The sequence below is a fragment of the Falco rusticolus genome, chromosome 13 (assembly GCF_015220075.1).
Source record: "Falco rusticolus isolate bFalRus1 chromosome 13, bFalRus1.pri, whole genome shotgun sequence".
In the NCBI taxonomy this organism is placed as follows: Eukaryota; Metazoa; Chordata; class Aves; order Falconiformes; family Falconidae; genus Falco; species Falco rusticolus.
The window spans coordinates 13209683-13224999 of NC_051199.1; the positions used below are offsets into that span (position 1 = coordinate 13209683).

The window sequence follows — 15317 nt, forward strand, 5'->3', positions numbered from 1 at the left end:
CGGGGCCTCGGCAGGCAGCGGCGCTCCGCTCCCAGCTTACCTGATGCTCCTTCAGCACCTGGCTGAGGCAGGGGTACCGCTCCGAAATCCACCGGTAGAACTTGGGGACCCCCATGGCCACCGCTCCCGCCGCCCTCACAGCCCCGCCGGACCCAAACAACCGCGGGCCGCGCTCCGCCCTCCTTCCGGCGCGCCGTACTGACAGCCGGGCCGCCCGCGCCATAGAGCGCCGCGCAGAGCGCCCCGCGCCGACCATAGAGAGCGGCGGGCAGGGCAGAGCGGCGCGGAGCGCGGGAAGCGTCGCCCCTGCGGCCCACACAGGGACCCCCACGGCGGGCGGCGGCGCCAGGGCCTGTGACAGCGGCCAGCAGCTCCCTTGGCGGTACCAGGTGCAACAGTTCCTGCGAGGTTCCATTCGCTCGGTAGTGTAACAGTTATGGTAAAGCCTGTGAGGGGTAGCATAACCCCAGCAGTCACACATCACAACAGAAAAGATCACAGGAGGTTGCAAAGATCAGACGTAGAAAAATCTTCACATTCATGAGGCACTACCAACACTTTTAGATGACCCACCAGTTCCCCAAAGAAACAAAACCGACTGTAACTAGTTGTAAACCCATTGCTTAAATTCACTCTCCAACACCACTGGAGCTCAGCTGAATTGTGTCTCATGACACAGCATCACAGCAATGAACATCTAATAGCATGGTTTGTCTTTCAGAATAGCAGAAAAAGTACTGGATAAAAATTGTAATTATACCCTGCTCTAAAAGTATAATTTTTCCTTATCTCCCTCCTCAGTTCCCTACAACTTGGGTGTACAGAGAAGCAACCATCAGGGTCAGTCAGTCAGTGTAGGTCAGGCCCCCTCCTGGCCACTCAAAACACTTTTTCTTAAGTGGAATCAATTTCAGATACGAATTGACTAGAATGGAAAAACAGTATAGCCATGCTTTTTACAAGGGAGGGAAGAGGGAGCCTGTCTGGACCTCCCAGGAGCCTCAATCTATGTTTAAGTCACAGAGACTATACCCTGCCTGCTGCACTGGTGTCACAGCCCCACTGACAGGGTCTTCTGACTCACAGCTTTGTGTCATTTCCTTCAGGAGCGTTTCTTGGCACCGCAGGCAAGGGCTAAGGAAACAGTTTCAGAACACTAACACTTCATCAGCTTCTTCATGGTAAGATTAAGATCCCAAATGCTTTTCTAGACATAGCCAGACCATATGGAAGAAAGTCAAAGGAAATCAAAATTAAATGTCTACTGCTGCTAGACAGCCCTTCTGAACTGCAATTAGAAAAAAGTTGTAAGAACCACTTCACATGATATCAGTATAAAACTTTAATGTTGTCAGATTTTGTCATCTACAAATCAGCTGAATGAGAAAAATCTTTCAAAAACATACAGTACTTCATAGAGTACATTCTTTCAACATGAAAAAATTTCATATGGTCAGAGTAAGAAACTTGCAGAGACTTGCACAGTCTAATTTTTAAGCAGTGGTTACGTATTGTCTTCTGTTTGTATACAAAACTTAAGCAGTAACACCTCACAGATCCGCAAGTGTACATATAACATACCCGCATATTTGTATACTTGCATATTTGTGTAATTTTACATAGATTTCGGATTGATCATAAGACTGTTCTGCTGCTCACTATCAGAAATTAACAGAAGCAACCAGTTATCACTGATTAATACCTTGTCAAGAATATTATAGCTACATCACTTGTGAATGATATTCCAAGGTGAACAGATTTCACATATATGGAGCCCAGCCCATATACATCTGGCAGAGCAGATTGTCATCACTTGCTTCTTGAATGAGGTAATGAACATGCCCTTCAATAGATAAGGGTAGTCCTTTTATCCTGTTTCTAGTCTTAATGACACCTTGCAGCCGTTGTTCTATATCAAGGACATGGGTTTTGGCCTGTAAACAAAGAAAAAAAAATACTGCTACTAATCCTGAACTTCCACTTCTTAAAATAAAAAAGTATTTATTAGGATCAGTTTGAAACCTGTATGCTAATTTAATAGAAAACAAAAGTGTCTACACCAGTGACTTTGAAAATAAAGGATACTCACTTTTTAAAATAATTCATTACAATACATAAATTATTGGTCAAGTTATAACATTTGCCTTACATTTTTACAGGTAAAATTTACCAGAAGACTGAAAAAGCTATGCAAATGTATTTGAAAGCATTAGAATGCTTTATTTCATACAATTACTTTCAAATAAATGGAAAATTTTCCCACCCTTATTCTCATAGTTCTGGATAAAATTAAAGAAAGTATCTAGTCTGGAAAATTTAGGCCAAAATTATAAGCAACTAAAAATGAAGATGAGTAACTCAAAATGAGCTGGTTTAAGGCCCACTTGAGTAGCTAGTTCTACCAGTTACACATTTTCTTTTAAAGCTTAAGCATAACATTGGCACCTACCCAGAAAATACAGTTAATATATGCAGCTATGTGGGTGGTCCTGTAACTATAAGAAAGGTTATGTAGACACAGCCTGGTTAGTAGTTGTTTGAAGACCAGGAGATTTTCTGTGCTCTAATAGCTCAGTTCAGTTCTTTGTTGTAATATAGCCTCAGTACTGTAGTTTGTCCTTAACTTAGTTGGCATGTTTACCAGTGCTCCTTAAGTTTTATCTGCTATTACACATATTTATTTTCACTAAATATTCCTTTTAAAGCAAAAAGAGACAAGTCAGATTTTCTGCAAAGGGCAAAGAGAATAAATATTATAGCTTGTACAAGCTGTATTTTGGATGAACAATATCGTGTTTATCAGCAGCTACAAAAGAAACAGTACATATGAAATCCTGATTTTAATCAAGTATTCCTTGACGTGTAACCAGGCATGTATTTATTCAGTAATAAGCATCCACTCATAAAAAGCACAAAAATATGCGTGGCAAGAACTCCAGATGTTACCATCACTATAAATGTGGAGGACTGTGCAACAGTCAGAGTGAGAGGTAGCAAAAGCCTTGCCTATTCTACTGCTTCTGTTGATGTTTTCCTTGATTTAGTAACACTAAATTACAGGCTGTATTTTGTTGCGTGCTTTAATAGATAAATTCCACTTTCCATCAATAAAATAGTCTCTTTATGGATAAAAGTTATGAACACAGAGATAATCAAGAAGAAATAACCAGAAGAATTTTTAAATTAAAGAAAAAACAAGACCATTAAGATTTCAGTTAGGAAATATTGAACTTGCAACCATAATGGACATTTGACATTTGGATACTTTATATACGTTTTAAACTAACCTTTTCATTGACAATTTCTCCAGTTTCGTTCACCTGTGCTTTTGTATTCCCTTTAACAGGTTTACTCCATTCCACAAGAGGATCGTGGATAAAAGTCTTTAAGACACTAAGTAAATAAAAAATAAAAAAAGGATAAGATACATATAATACATTTAAATTTCAAAGCAAGGGCACTGATGGGAGTCTAAAGTTAGCAGTGAGTATTTATCATCTCTGTTTATATTTAACTGCATGCCACAGTAAGACTGAGCTGCATAACAGGCATATGCTGGGACTGGCATATTCACCAGCAGTTACTGTTTAAGATGTTTAGACTACAGACAGCTTTTGCAGAGTTTGTAACAAACCCAGTTGCCATACCTCATTAGAGGCTCCCTTTGATCACGCATAAGCCTCATTGTGACTTCACAAGCTCTTCGGAAGAGACCTTCTGTTCCCATTGGACCCATTCCATTAACCATGTTGTGAGTGAGACGAAAAGGAACGATTTCCGGAACTTCAAAAGTTTCTCCCTTTACATTGATAAAAAAAGGGTATGCCCCAAGCATTTTAAGCATTATTAAAATAAAGGGTAACTTCTGCCTTGTTTTTAGTGGTTTTCCCCTATCTTCGCCAGTGGCAGTTTCCTAGCTGACAAGAGATATTTGCTCAGATCACAGCCCTCCTCAGCCGTTAAAGGGAAGTTACAGTGAAAAAGGATACCAATGTCCAAAGAACATCTTATTCCCTGTTTTAATACAATAATACAGGGTATAAAAATTCGCTGTATATAAATTGCTGCTCTGTAGTCTCATGCAAAATGCTAACTTTTCTTTTATAATATGCAAATTAGCTTAAAAACAATTGTATCTTTTAATTACAGGTTATGTAGGAGAATTCATATTTACTGAAAATAAAGCAGAAGAAATAAACTAACTATATCTCTACCTCACTTATTTGAATTAACAAGGGCACATGTCCCACACCAAAAGCATCTTTCAACAGAAACACCAAAACTCCAAATCCCACCCTGACCACAATTTCTGCTATTTTAACAGAACCATTGGAAATTTTGTGCCGAATTTGTATGAGAGGAAAGAAAACACTCACAAAACTCTTCACAGCAGCAGAATTCTCAATATAGCAATTACAGCTTGCTTTGAAGGGTGCTAGTAAAGACAGAGGAGTCACAAAATACAAACACTTTAAAATGTGGGCTATTTCAGTGTATCCATATGAGCTCATCTGATAGTGGCTAAATCAAAAAGCTGGCTTTCATTAATGCAGTACACAGGACAATTGCATACTCTTCAAATATCCCAGACTGTGTGTTGGGTATAAATAAGAGACAAATGAGAGAGACAACACAACAGATATATTAACATAAAAAAAAAAAAAAAAAAAGGTGGGAAAACCCCCAAACAGTAGACATTTGTAATTTACATGCATGTAAAAATAAACAGCAAGCACAGCAAGTGGCATTTCTCACCTTATTAAAAAGGCAGTTGAAATCCACATGCACACATTCACCCGTCAAAGAATCAAACAGGATATTTTCACCATGACGGTCTCCTAGACCAAGTATGTAACCTACCATTGACATAACTGCAACAGAACGACAATAGGCTGACCTACTGTTGTACCTGTGGAAATAAGAATCAGATATGCATGTCTGAAGTCACATCCTTGGGTTACTTGTCCTTTTCAGTAGTACCATTAATGTTTAGTGAAATACACAAAGAAGATATCCTTGAGCTAGCCCAATCCCAGTTACTCACCATGAAGTAGGATCAGGAAACGTTCTAAGAAACCATTCATGAAAGACAGGAGGATGACGAGGCAGAAGGACTTCCTTGAACATTTTCAGCTTTTCAGACAAAGGCGCTGACTTTGGAAGCATATGCTGACGCAGTTCTTTTCCAGTCATATAGATACCTGTAATACACCTCAATTAAGTAAAAGAAATCCCCAAATAAAGCCTTGTAAGTACTATTACAATATAATATTTTAGAGAAGATAAAACGTCTCCATAAAGTTGAAATAAATGAACAAATGGAAAATAACCCATAGAACACGGTGGTGAGGTACTGGAAAGTAAATTAAAAAAATCATAATGTTAAAAGAAGACCTGGAAACAACCCACCAGTTTTACTGGTTGCCATGGGGTGGAGTCAGAGGAACACACAAACACAAAAAACTCCAACAAACCCACAACACCCTCATAAAGCCATTCATTATATTCAGTTGAGATATTTCAAGTTCCAAACTCCTTGATGTCTGCATACATACAGATAACGTGTTAAATTTCCCCTCCAAATTTTACCGCACTAACCAGGAAGTTGCTTTGTTAACAAGAAGTCAAAAATCTCATCTTTTCCCTCTAAAATTGCTGTACCCTCAACCTTGAGTCAATGCTAAATTATCTCTGTTATCTCACACAAATGTAACAGAAATGAAAAACAACAGATCAAATCTAAAGAAAAAGTCCATACTCTTCTATTTTTCACTGCTGCACATACATTCCCATGCTGCTGGCACCACTGCTGAAATGATTTGCATCATTGCATAAAAGAATACATTAAAATGATTGTGTTATCAGTTCTCTTAAGGACCTTGTTTATTGCAAGCACCAATTTTCTTCCATTTAAAAGTATAAGTCTACCACACATCTGAATAATAATATCTTGCATATAATTAAAAACACACATGAATGCATCGCTAGAATTTAGTCTGATCCTTGCTGTTGGTCTCATTTACTAATTAATATAAAAGCTCTTTAAAAAAAATAAAATGAAGTATCACTATAGTCTAATATATTTATTTACCTTTCTCCTTATAAAGTTTTATCAGGATATTTCTAAAACCAGCAGTATTGTTCACCCATTCAATTATGCCACATTCATCATTTAATGGAATAACTGCATAGGTTCGAATATGGAGCTCTCGCCTACGTGATTCCGCATCTTTTCTTAAGCACTATTCACAAAAGAAAAATTAGATTAACAGATAACATGGACATGATCAAAATATATCAATAAAATTAACCATTCTATGTATATCTTTTTCCAATGACATAATCTAGAATTTAAAATTCTAAGCCTTGCCGTCCACACTATTAATGCTGTCAAAAGGTCAAATGCAAGCAAAATGTGCACCTGTTCTCCAAATTAAATTAAAAAAAGAGAATTACACAATAAAGTCTAACTGCATAACTTGTGCATGGCTTAAATCCTTAAAACCATTATTTGAAATAAGTTGTTTAGTATTTCAGAGATGCCATCATTTGCTTTAACCTCATAGAAAACATGGTACCTTAACCTTGAGCATATTGCCAAGAAGCAAAACACAACTAAAATAGGTATAGCAACACTTATAGTATGAAAAGATAAATTTACCTATTTCTCATTAAAAATATTAGAAAATCCTGAATAAGAAATATGAAGCATGACAGCAGAATGTTTGCAGTTATTTACTGTAAATAATCTTTCCTGTATATTTTTTCTGGAATAAGCAATCCCTTATTATCAATTGCTACTGATTTCTGCCGAAATAAGGTATTTTGCAAGTTTACTTCCCTTCCAGTAAGCTTTATCTCAAGGTAAGTTGGTTGTGGCTTTTTGTTCAATATTCAGCATTTTATTCTGCTCAATAAACATAATGCAACTGATTGTCTAACTCATCAAACCTTATTAATAAGGGAGTTGAATTCCATGAGCCGACAGTCTTTTCTTAGATCGTCTTTTGGCTTACACATCATAATGTAAGATTTCCCATCTGAACCTTTTAAGGTGATCTTTTTTGGCTTTTGAAGTGAGGCAAGAATTTCCACCTAAGGAAAAAATGAAATTCTTTATTAACACATGTATCAGGTCATACAAAACAAAGTGTCTAACTGTAATAAACCACTGCAACCAATCACATTAGCACTTCCATGGTGTTACACCACGTTAACCACAGGCCATATCTTCATCTAAATACCAAGAGGGCATATCTGTCTCAGGTTGTCATGACAGAAGCCACTCAAGTTTCCACGAAAGTAATTACAAAGTCCACTCCTCCATTTCTAGGGAACCAAAATATATTTGCAGCTACATTTGTTGAACATGAAGATTAAAATGAGGTGCCAGCCAGAGGCTTACCGCATCGTCAAAGCCTGCAATGTAGGCCCACCGTCCAGGAAAAGGTTCATGGTTAGTATGTGTACCAGGAGTTGAAGGAAGAGTTGGTATCATTACAGATTGTAAGGGAATGAGAATTTCACTAAATGTCTGCTCTTCCACTAATCTCTTAAGTGCTCTGAAATGAATATTCATACTTAATGTTGAGCTGTTTCCATCAACCTTGAAAAGAAATATTCAAAATTTAACAATAAACACTCAAAATATTACTGTTTTTACTACTCATATCAACTAACAAATAGAATAGAGTAACAAATGCTTATAGTAAGAAGAAAAATGGCTAATTACATATCAAATTAAATGGGAGTGGTCAAAAGTAAATATATCTGGCCATTATGGCACATGAATTTTTCACTCTGAATGTAAATACAGAATAATGAAATATTTATTTTTACCTTTATTATCAAGTGCATTTGTTCATGAAAACACAACCAGCCTATTTTTACATTAAAACTCTGTGAAAGTTACTGGCCAAGAATCATACATGAAAGCACCGAATAATGTAAAGCCCATGCACTGTGAAATGTACCATTAGGTACTGAAATATTTTAAAGTGTGCTCAATGTCTAGCTATTTTCTACTCTTCTGAATATTTTTATTAAGTAAAAAGTAAAATCTTTTACAAGTTAAGATGCAATGATGTAATGAATTGGCTAATGAAAGCTATCAGAAGAAGCTTTTTCTATAACATTTCTGAATAATCCTATTACATGCATTAATTGGTTTATGTTTTTAATTACCGGTTTGTTGCATAGTTCTAACAGCCTATCTGTAAGGCGTGTTGCATCTCCAATAAATTTTCCTAAAGATTCCTTCATGTGGATGGCTTTGTTTAGAATTTCCTTGCATCTATTGACACGCATAGGGTAAGAAGACTGAAAAAAGAGCAAAGTTAACATTTATTAAAACAACAGTCAAATCCATTAAAGAATCCAAACACCCACACCCTCCCAGTAATTTATATACTCTACTATCTACTATATTAATATACTCTAGTATCTACTATCTGGAGAAGGAAGTTCTCCAACCAAAATTTGGGACCTGAACAAGTACTCAAGTGGTACGGTTGGGGTGTGTGTCTGTGTGTGGGGGTATTATCTTTACGAAACCATTCTTGGGAGTCCCACAACATAAAAGCCAATATTCAAGAATATGCTAGTGATCTGAATGTTATTTCACCAGCCTTAAAGAAATAGTATGCACGATGCTTTCTAATTTGCTTTGGAACAACCCTACTACCAGTTAAGTATTAGGACTAAGTGGTACGTCTATCTCATTTTAATGAAGGCATAGAGTTGATTATAAAACTGGAAGTACTTTTACAATATTAAAACCAACAAAATCTGTTGTCCATAGCCACCCAATTCATTTGTTTTTCAAATTTCCTTTCCTAATACATCATGCAAATCAGGACGCATGTTAGCAACCTAATTTGAAACATTTTAACTGTAATATCTGAACTTTAGATTACAATAAAATCTTTTGCAGTGACAACATTGATACCCTGTTCCACAACACTGTATCACAGCAATGGAAACTCTCCATTCCTTATCATCTTTAAGTAAAATAGGGTATAGTGACATTTCTCTCTGATGAAAATAGTTTTACAAACGTAATAACAGGTGTAGCTATACTTATCAAGATACCTTGGACACAGCAGTCATCATCCACATTGCTTGCTGTGGATAGGCTAAAAATACTTTAGCAACAATCACCATCAGAACTGCGAAGACTTCATCATGAGAATGGCAGATTCGGGAGATTAACTGAGAAAAAGCTGTCAGAAACTGGTAGGGTGCCAGGTGATTTGTGTGCTCTGTAATCACCTTATTTATTTTAGATAAATCATTTTTCATTTGAACACGTTCTGAACGACTAGCTGAAAAACACAAGAGGACAAGATTATGCTCCCTTTTTTCCCCCATCTGAAATGCAATTTAAATCACAGCCACACAAACATATTTTGTTGGTAATTTTCATAAGCAAAAAAAAACCCCACCAAAGGCAGCAAAAGAAAAGCTCCTACTGTAACGTTCTTTTTAACGTAATATACAATGACAATACATATGCTATTTAACTAATCAGAATAACAGGAAATAAGCACAGACAACAGGGACATATACAGACAATATCAGAAAAGCTCTCCTTACACCTTCAAAATAAAACATTATCATTCCTCCAAAATGATGCAATGGCATAGAACAAAACAAAAACACTCCATGTATTTCTCTGGTAAAAGAACTCCAATGATCTTTAGTGGAGCGAAAATAAAGAAAACCTTTACAAGGGATGAAACTAGCACATCTGCTCCTATCTCCATGCCTGCCCCTGAGGGCCCAGCATGAGCTGCACATCGACAACACAAAAAGCAGCATCTCATGTGCCTGCAGCTAAATTCAGTTGACCTAAGTGTACAGAACCAGGTCAAGATCAAGAAGCCACAACTATCTGCTTCACTCTAGACATGCAGGCAATGTTTGCAATTCTCATTTGTACAGAAGTATCTCCCACCCAAAATGCATCTATGATAGTAGTTTCAAATGCCTTGATGCTGCCTACAGGATTCCTGCCCCCACCCCCCCATTTAAATTTCAGCAAAATTCTTTCATCAACTGGAAGCAAGACACTGGAAAAAAGCCTCAAAGCCTAACACCTTACCGTAGCAGGTGCATACAAAACCACTACTCATTACTCATGAAGCATTTTAGGAGAGGTGACTGGTGACATTAAGGATTTTCCCTAAACCTGTTCATTGACTTAAACTACCTGAGAAGCAATGTTATCTCATTATGTATTTTTAAAAAAGGGTTAATTAAAATAATTAATAATCCCTTGCATATTAACATCCTGTAATTTAAAATAATAGCAGTATTTTCTTGTTTCCATATAACCACAGGCAATAAAGCTAAACAAAGAACTGTAAGTATACTTCACCGCTCTTTCTATCATATACTCAAAAGTATGGCACAGGAAGTATGTACTAGAAAAAAAAGTTCTACCTTTATCACATTCATATGCTTTTGCTCCAAAGTCCAGCCATAAAGATAGCATTCTTGGCATTGACTGATAGATGAATTGGTTTCCATACTGCAGAGACCTGTGATTACATGTTGAAATGACAGCATGTTAATGATATACATTAGAAACACTACAAATTTTACATCCTAAATTCTTTCACATTCCATTCTGGACTTTAGAAATTTATGTTCATGATTTTAATCCATCTGTAACAGCTAAAGCTTACTAAACAAAGCTTTGTTTTTAGTAATCAAAACTGCAGATAAAATAATTGTCTTGCACAAAACAGAAAATTGCTTAGCCAGAAGTAAAATTAATTAGGTATGAAAACAAAAAGGAAGCATGCAGTATTTTGTTTGACATGACTGCAGAAAAATTCGAGTCAGTTTGAATTGTTGAAAGACAATACATTCCTATAAATTTTTTTCAGTATAATAGTCAACCTTCTATAGAACCTAAGCAAAGTTCCCCCAGGGTCTAACCTCCCAAAATGATGAACTATGTATCTAATCAAATCTCCTTGTTTTTCCATCTTGTTGTCAGTTACCATTGGCATTAATTTATCATAGTATTTAGCAAGATAAAAATGTCCATCTTCCCATTCTGGCAAGAAAACCGTAACATCCTGCAACAAAATCAAGAAGAGATAATTACTTTTGAAAGGATGCTAAATTTAAAATTAAAAAACCCAACCCAATAATAATATAAAAAAGTATTAAGAAACAAGAATCTTGTATTAGTTACCTCTGTGCAAAGTACACGCAAAAAAGTATTAATTGTAACTTTGTAACTCAAAAAATTATAATTTTGCCCCAAGAAAAATGCCTGTACAAACTAAAAGTCTGTTCTTAAAATACCTTTTGGATTTAGAGACAGCAAGATAATTCACAACAGGATTACAGAGAATCCATAGTTTCTTTAAAAATTTCAGATATTACTGTTTCTTTAAAAATATTATAATCAAGTTCCTGATCAACTCTATACTGGGTTCTCACAGTTTTTTGAAAAATGGAAGTGCAGGCTGTCAGTAGTTGGACTCAATTTTAAAGGTCTTTTCCAACCTACATGATTCTATGATTTTATGTTTTTCACATTCCTGTTTTCCTTCTAAATCACGTGGTTTAAAAGAAAACCAAAATGAAACAAAAATTTGTGACACCTATTAGAAAAGAAATAACACAGCAAGTAGAACATCCATTCTCTAATAACACTGGCTTGTTTCCAGCACCAATATTTAGAGAGTAGAGAATTCTAAGCATTAGTATTTTAATATAATCCTCCAAAATTTCATTAGTTTCCATTATTTAAACCTTCATTTGATTTGATACAACTGTTAAAATTTTTCTCTAAATGACTGTTACATAAGTATTTTAATTAGTAGGACAGCAGTAACTATTAACAGTATCAAATGTCAGAACCTGGATAGGAGGCATACTACTTCTAAGGAAGCATAAAGCACTGCATCAACTACACATTTAGTAGGCAATATTAATCAATGCCAAACAGTATTTCACTGGTGTAGTAAGATGAAACAGTGTAGCAGTGTGTTGTTGAAGAAACACACACCATCTGCCCCTTTTCCTAGTTCAACAGAGACTGCAAGTTACAAGTCACCACCAGAGAGAGAAGTAACCCTGAAGAGTAGTACAATGTGTCATCACCTTATTTCAGTATGCACACACTTTATCGAGGTATTCTAATTTGTGCATGCACAAGAAAAAAGCCATGCTCCTGTAATTTGTTTTTTTTACTTTAAAAGAGCTATATTAGGTATTCTTAGTTCCCACTGTTAGGAACTGTAGACGTTCCTGCATTGATGTGTTATATTAAAGCTAATCCAGATAGTTAAATCTTTACAAAAAACCTACTTCCCTCCTACACACTGATACACCATTTAATTCCGCTGATGTTATCCTTGATTGACACCATTAGAAGCATAATAATAGCTTACTTAAGGTACATATTATTATTCAAAACTGCTGTCTTGTTAACACTAGTATATTACCTTATACTTTTTCATAACTGCATTGCTTTCAAAGTTAGCAGTTTCTTCCATAAATCTACCCACTAGCAGCATTGCCCGACCATGGATGAGCTGAGTTTTGCTACTGCACGGTGCTTTATTTTCTGGGAAACATAACTCAACTCCCTTTTGGAGAACAATGAGTGCCTCATGAACCTCACCCTAAGGGAAAGAGGAAAACATTTTATACATTCAATAAGACAGATGTAGAACGTCAATCTTATAGTTGTTATTAAGGCAAAGCTATGTCCCTCGGCGTGTTCTAGATCATTTTGGCTCTGGTAACTGAATATTACTGACATCAAGTGATTCTTATATTCCTTTGTTATCTCAGCACTGTTGTCCTTTTAGGTTTACCACAATAATTGCTCCCATGTTTGCTGCCTACCCCTATTAAAAGTACACAAATTAAGGAAAAGATAATTTAAATTTGCCTGGGCTGCTTTGACAGAGGCAGGTAACCCACTAGTTTTATACATAGCTGCCAGGAGAGTTAATAGATACAGTAAAGGGCTGACTAGCAGCTGGAAGTAAAAAATTCCCATTGCTCAACTGCAACCAGAATGTGTTGATAGTGCCAGCTAACATATTTTGGATTATGCATACTGATTCTGTGCCTTTTTTACCTGAAGAAAACTGAAAAGATTATTTTCTTGCAGGTAAGAAAGTAAATTCCATCTTTATTTTCTTTACCTTGGACCAGAGCCACTTTGCTCTTTCTATGTAAAGTTCTGAGAGTGTAGATTCCCCAGCATTCAGAAGAGCATTATATGCAGTCTGGTGATGACCGGCTTTTCTTGCAACTCTAGCACTTTGGAGCCAACACTGACCAACAAGCTCACTGTAATCCTGGCTGCAGAGATATTTTGGCAGAAAACGAAAAATTTCAGTGATGAATGCTACTGTACAATCTGAAGTAAATATCACAAGTTGAAGCACAGAATTTCTCAATAAGCTATATACTACATAGAAATAATTTAAAATTATTAGTAATACATCTGTTTCACCTTTTCTCCGTGTAGGCCTAGAAACAAATACTCTTTCCCCCTGATTATGCCTTCCTCCCCACCACCATGGACACCACTTTTTCCCTTCTATTTTGAACGCATGTAACATTGGAGAAGATTGCTACAACACAAATTTTCCAAGTTTTATCTTCTAACACACATAAGGAAAACTACAATATTACTAAGAACACAACACAGGCAAGAAATAGTCATGTTCTCACCTTTTACTGAGACTAAGCAAAGCCCTTCTCAGTGCTAAAATGGGTTCTTTTGCTCTGTAAGAGTTTTGGGTCATTTCAATACGAGCACACCAATTCAGGGAATCTCTACCATGGTCACCATCTGGTTGCTGAAACACTGGTCCAATACTATGTTCCAACTCACACAGCATATGCAACCTGTATTAGAAAAACAAAGGCAAAAAAAATCATTGAAACTTGTTTGCTGTTTGAGATTTATGCAAGTTTTATAAAAAAAAAAATTGCCACTCTCTTTCTAAAAGCTGGCCATGTGAGTAACTTCAAAGAGTAAGATTTCTTTTAAAAGCAAAAAAGCAGCAAAACCAGACACACAAAATCAAGGATTTTTGAACTGATTTAGTCATTTTCTCACTTTTCCTTTGCCAAGCTGCTGAACACAGAGACAATGAATATCACTTGGAGAGAAAGTCAACCTTTAGAAACATTTCTATCCATTCCTTTTAGCAATAAATCCTCAAAAATTCAGGTATTTTCAACAAGTACCATTTTAGAGGTAAAATACTATCTGTTACTTAAACACCTCCTTTACAATAAAAGTGATTGCATTTACTTAAAAATACCATTACTATTAGCTGTCACTGTAAAGCTGCAAAGCTGAGAGCTTGTAAACACTTGTGTTCTCATTGGCAGTGTCAAAGTGTACTAAGTATGTCTAACGGAAAAAGTGTCTTCTGAGTAGCCCAGACCAACAGCTAAATCAAACTTATTTTGAAACACTGCTTTCTCAATACTCAAACTCCATTTCCTAAATGAAACCACACTGCAAAAATTACCAACCATATTATAGGATTATTAAGTAATTAAGAAATATATATTTCAACTGTCTAATTTCATGCAATATCTTGCCATAAGGATGCATTTACAGTGCAGAGGAAGCATTCAGCTTTTAACATTAAAAAAACGCTAATCACTTTTTAGTCTACTACAGCCAACTTCAAAATTTATTAAAAAAGGTAAAACTACTGAGAGGGATGGGGTTTGTATTCTCACTGCTCTTTACTGATTAAAGTGGGGAGTGCTTTTAGGCCACCATACAGATTGAAAGCATGCTCTTAACAGAGTTACTGGCCTGTATGTACTGCTTTAAGCACGGAATTAAATCACTGATTTTTTATTACCTGGTATTTATATAAACTTGCTTGCTGATTCTGAAAGACTATACCCAACAGTTCCACTGTAAATATTTTTCATGGGTGACAAATGTAAATTCCCAATTTATCAAAGGTTTCCAACTGGGCGAGTATTAAAAAAAGAGGTGACAGAAAATGCACATGAGTACCATTTATTGTGGAAATGGAAAATTCCTGCTGCTGCATACGTAATTATGTGATTTCTGTAAATCCATTTCTTGAAAACAGAAAATCAGAAAAATTAGAAACCTGATAATGTGTTCATATCCTCGCTGATAGGATCCTCTTTCAAAGCTCGCTGCTGAAAGGGGTACAATCTGTTCTGCTCGAACAACCTTGAGAGTTTCATAAAAAGCTGCTTCATTTTTCTTCTTGGCTGATAATAATAGATGTCCTAGTCTGACACTCCAAGTAGTGGATTTCACATCTTTGGGG

General features: G+C 36.1%; 2 protein-coding genes across 6 annotated transcripts in view; both read right to left on the reverse strand.

Moving 5' to 3' along the window:
* The window catches only part of XRN1 (5'-3' exoribonuclease 1), a 35593-nt gene extending 35407 nt beyond the window's left edge, over positions 1–186 (reverse strand). For 3 of the 4 annotated variants that reach the window (XM_037406089.1, XM_037406088.1, XM_037406087.1), the window contains exon 1: positions 41–184. In XM_037406089.1, the coding sequence (XP_037261986.1) occupies positions 41–115 (75 nt within the window). In that variant the 5' untranslated portion in view covers positions 116–184. Of the gene's footprint in view, positions 1–40 lie in introns of all 4 variants that reach the window. The other variant, XM_037406090.1, reaches the window with a different exon arrangement.
* A 1136-nt stretch (positions 187–1322) lies between these two features.
* ATR (ATR serine/threonine kinase) overlaps positions 1323–15317 on the reverse strand; it is a 42680-nt gene continuing 28685 nt past the window's right edge. For both annotated transcript variants that reach the window (XM_037406599.1, XM_037406600.1), the window contains 16 exons: positions 15132–15309; positions 13714–13890; positions 13179–13338; positions 12468–12647; positions 10945–11087; positions 10444–10541; positions 9091–9323; positions 8185–8319; positions 7406–7606; positions 6952–7095; positions 6092–6242; positions 5045–5201; positions 4756–4909; positions 3648–3799; positions 3288–3393; positions 1323–1934 (listed from right to left, as the gene is read on the reverse strand). In XM_037406599.1, coding sequence (XP_037262496.1) covers positions 1761–1934; positions 3288–3393; positions 3648–3799; positions 4756–4909; positions 5045–5201; positions 6092–6242; positions 6952–7095; positions 7406–7606; positions 8185–8319; positions 9091–9323; positions 10444–10541; positions 10945–11087; positions 12468–12647; positions 13179–13338; positions 13714–13890; positions 15132–15309 — 2543 coding nt within the window. In that variant the 3' untranslated portion in view covers positions 1323–1760. The remainder of the gene's footprint in view (positions 1935–3287; positions 3394–3647; positions 3800–4755; positions 4910–5044; positions 5202–6091; positions 6243–6951; positions 7096–7405; positions 7607–8184; positions 8320–9090; positions 9324–10443; positions 10542–10944; positions 11088–12467; positions 12648–13178; positions 13339–13713; positions 13891–15131; positions 15310–15317) is intronic.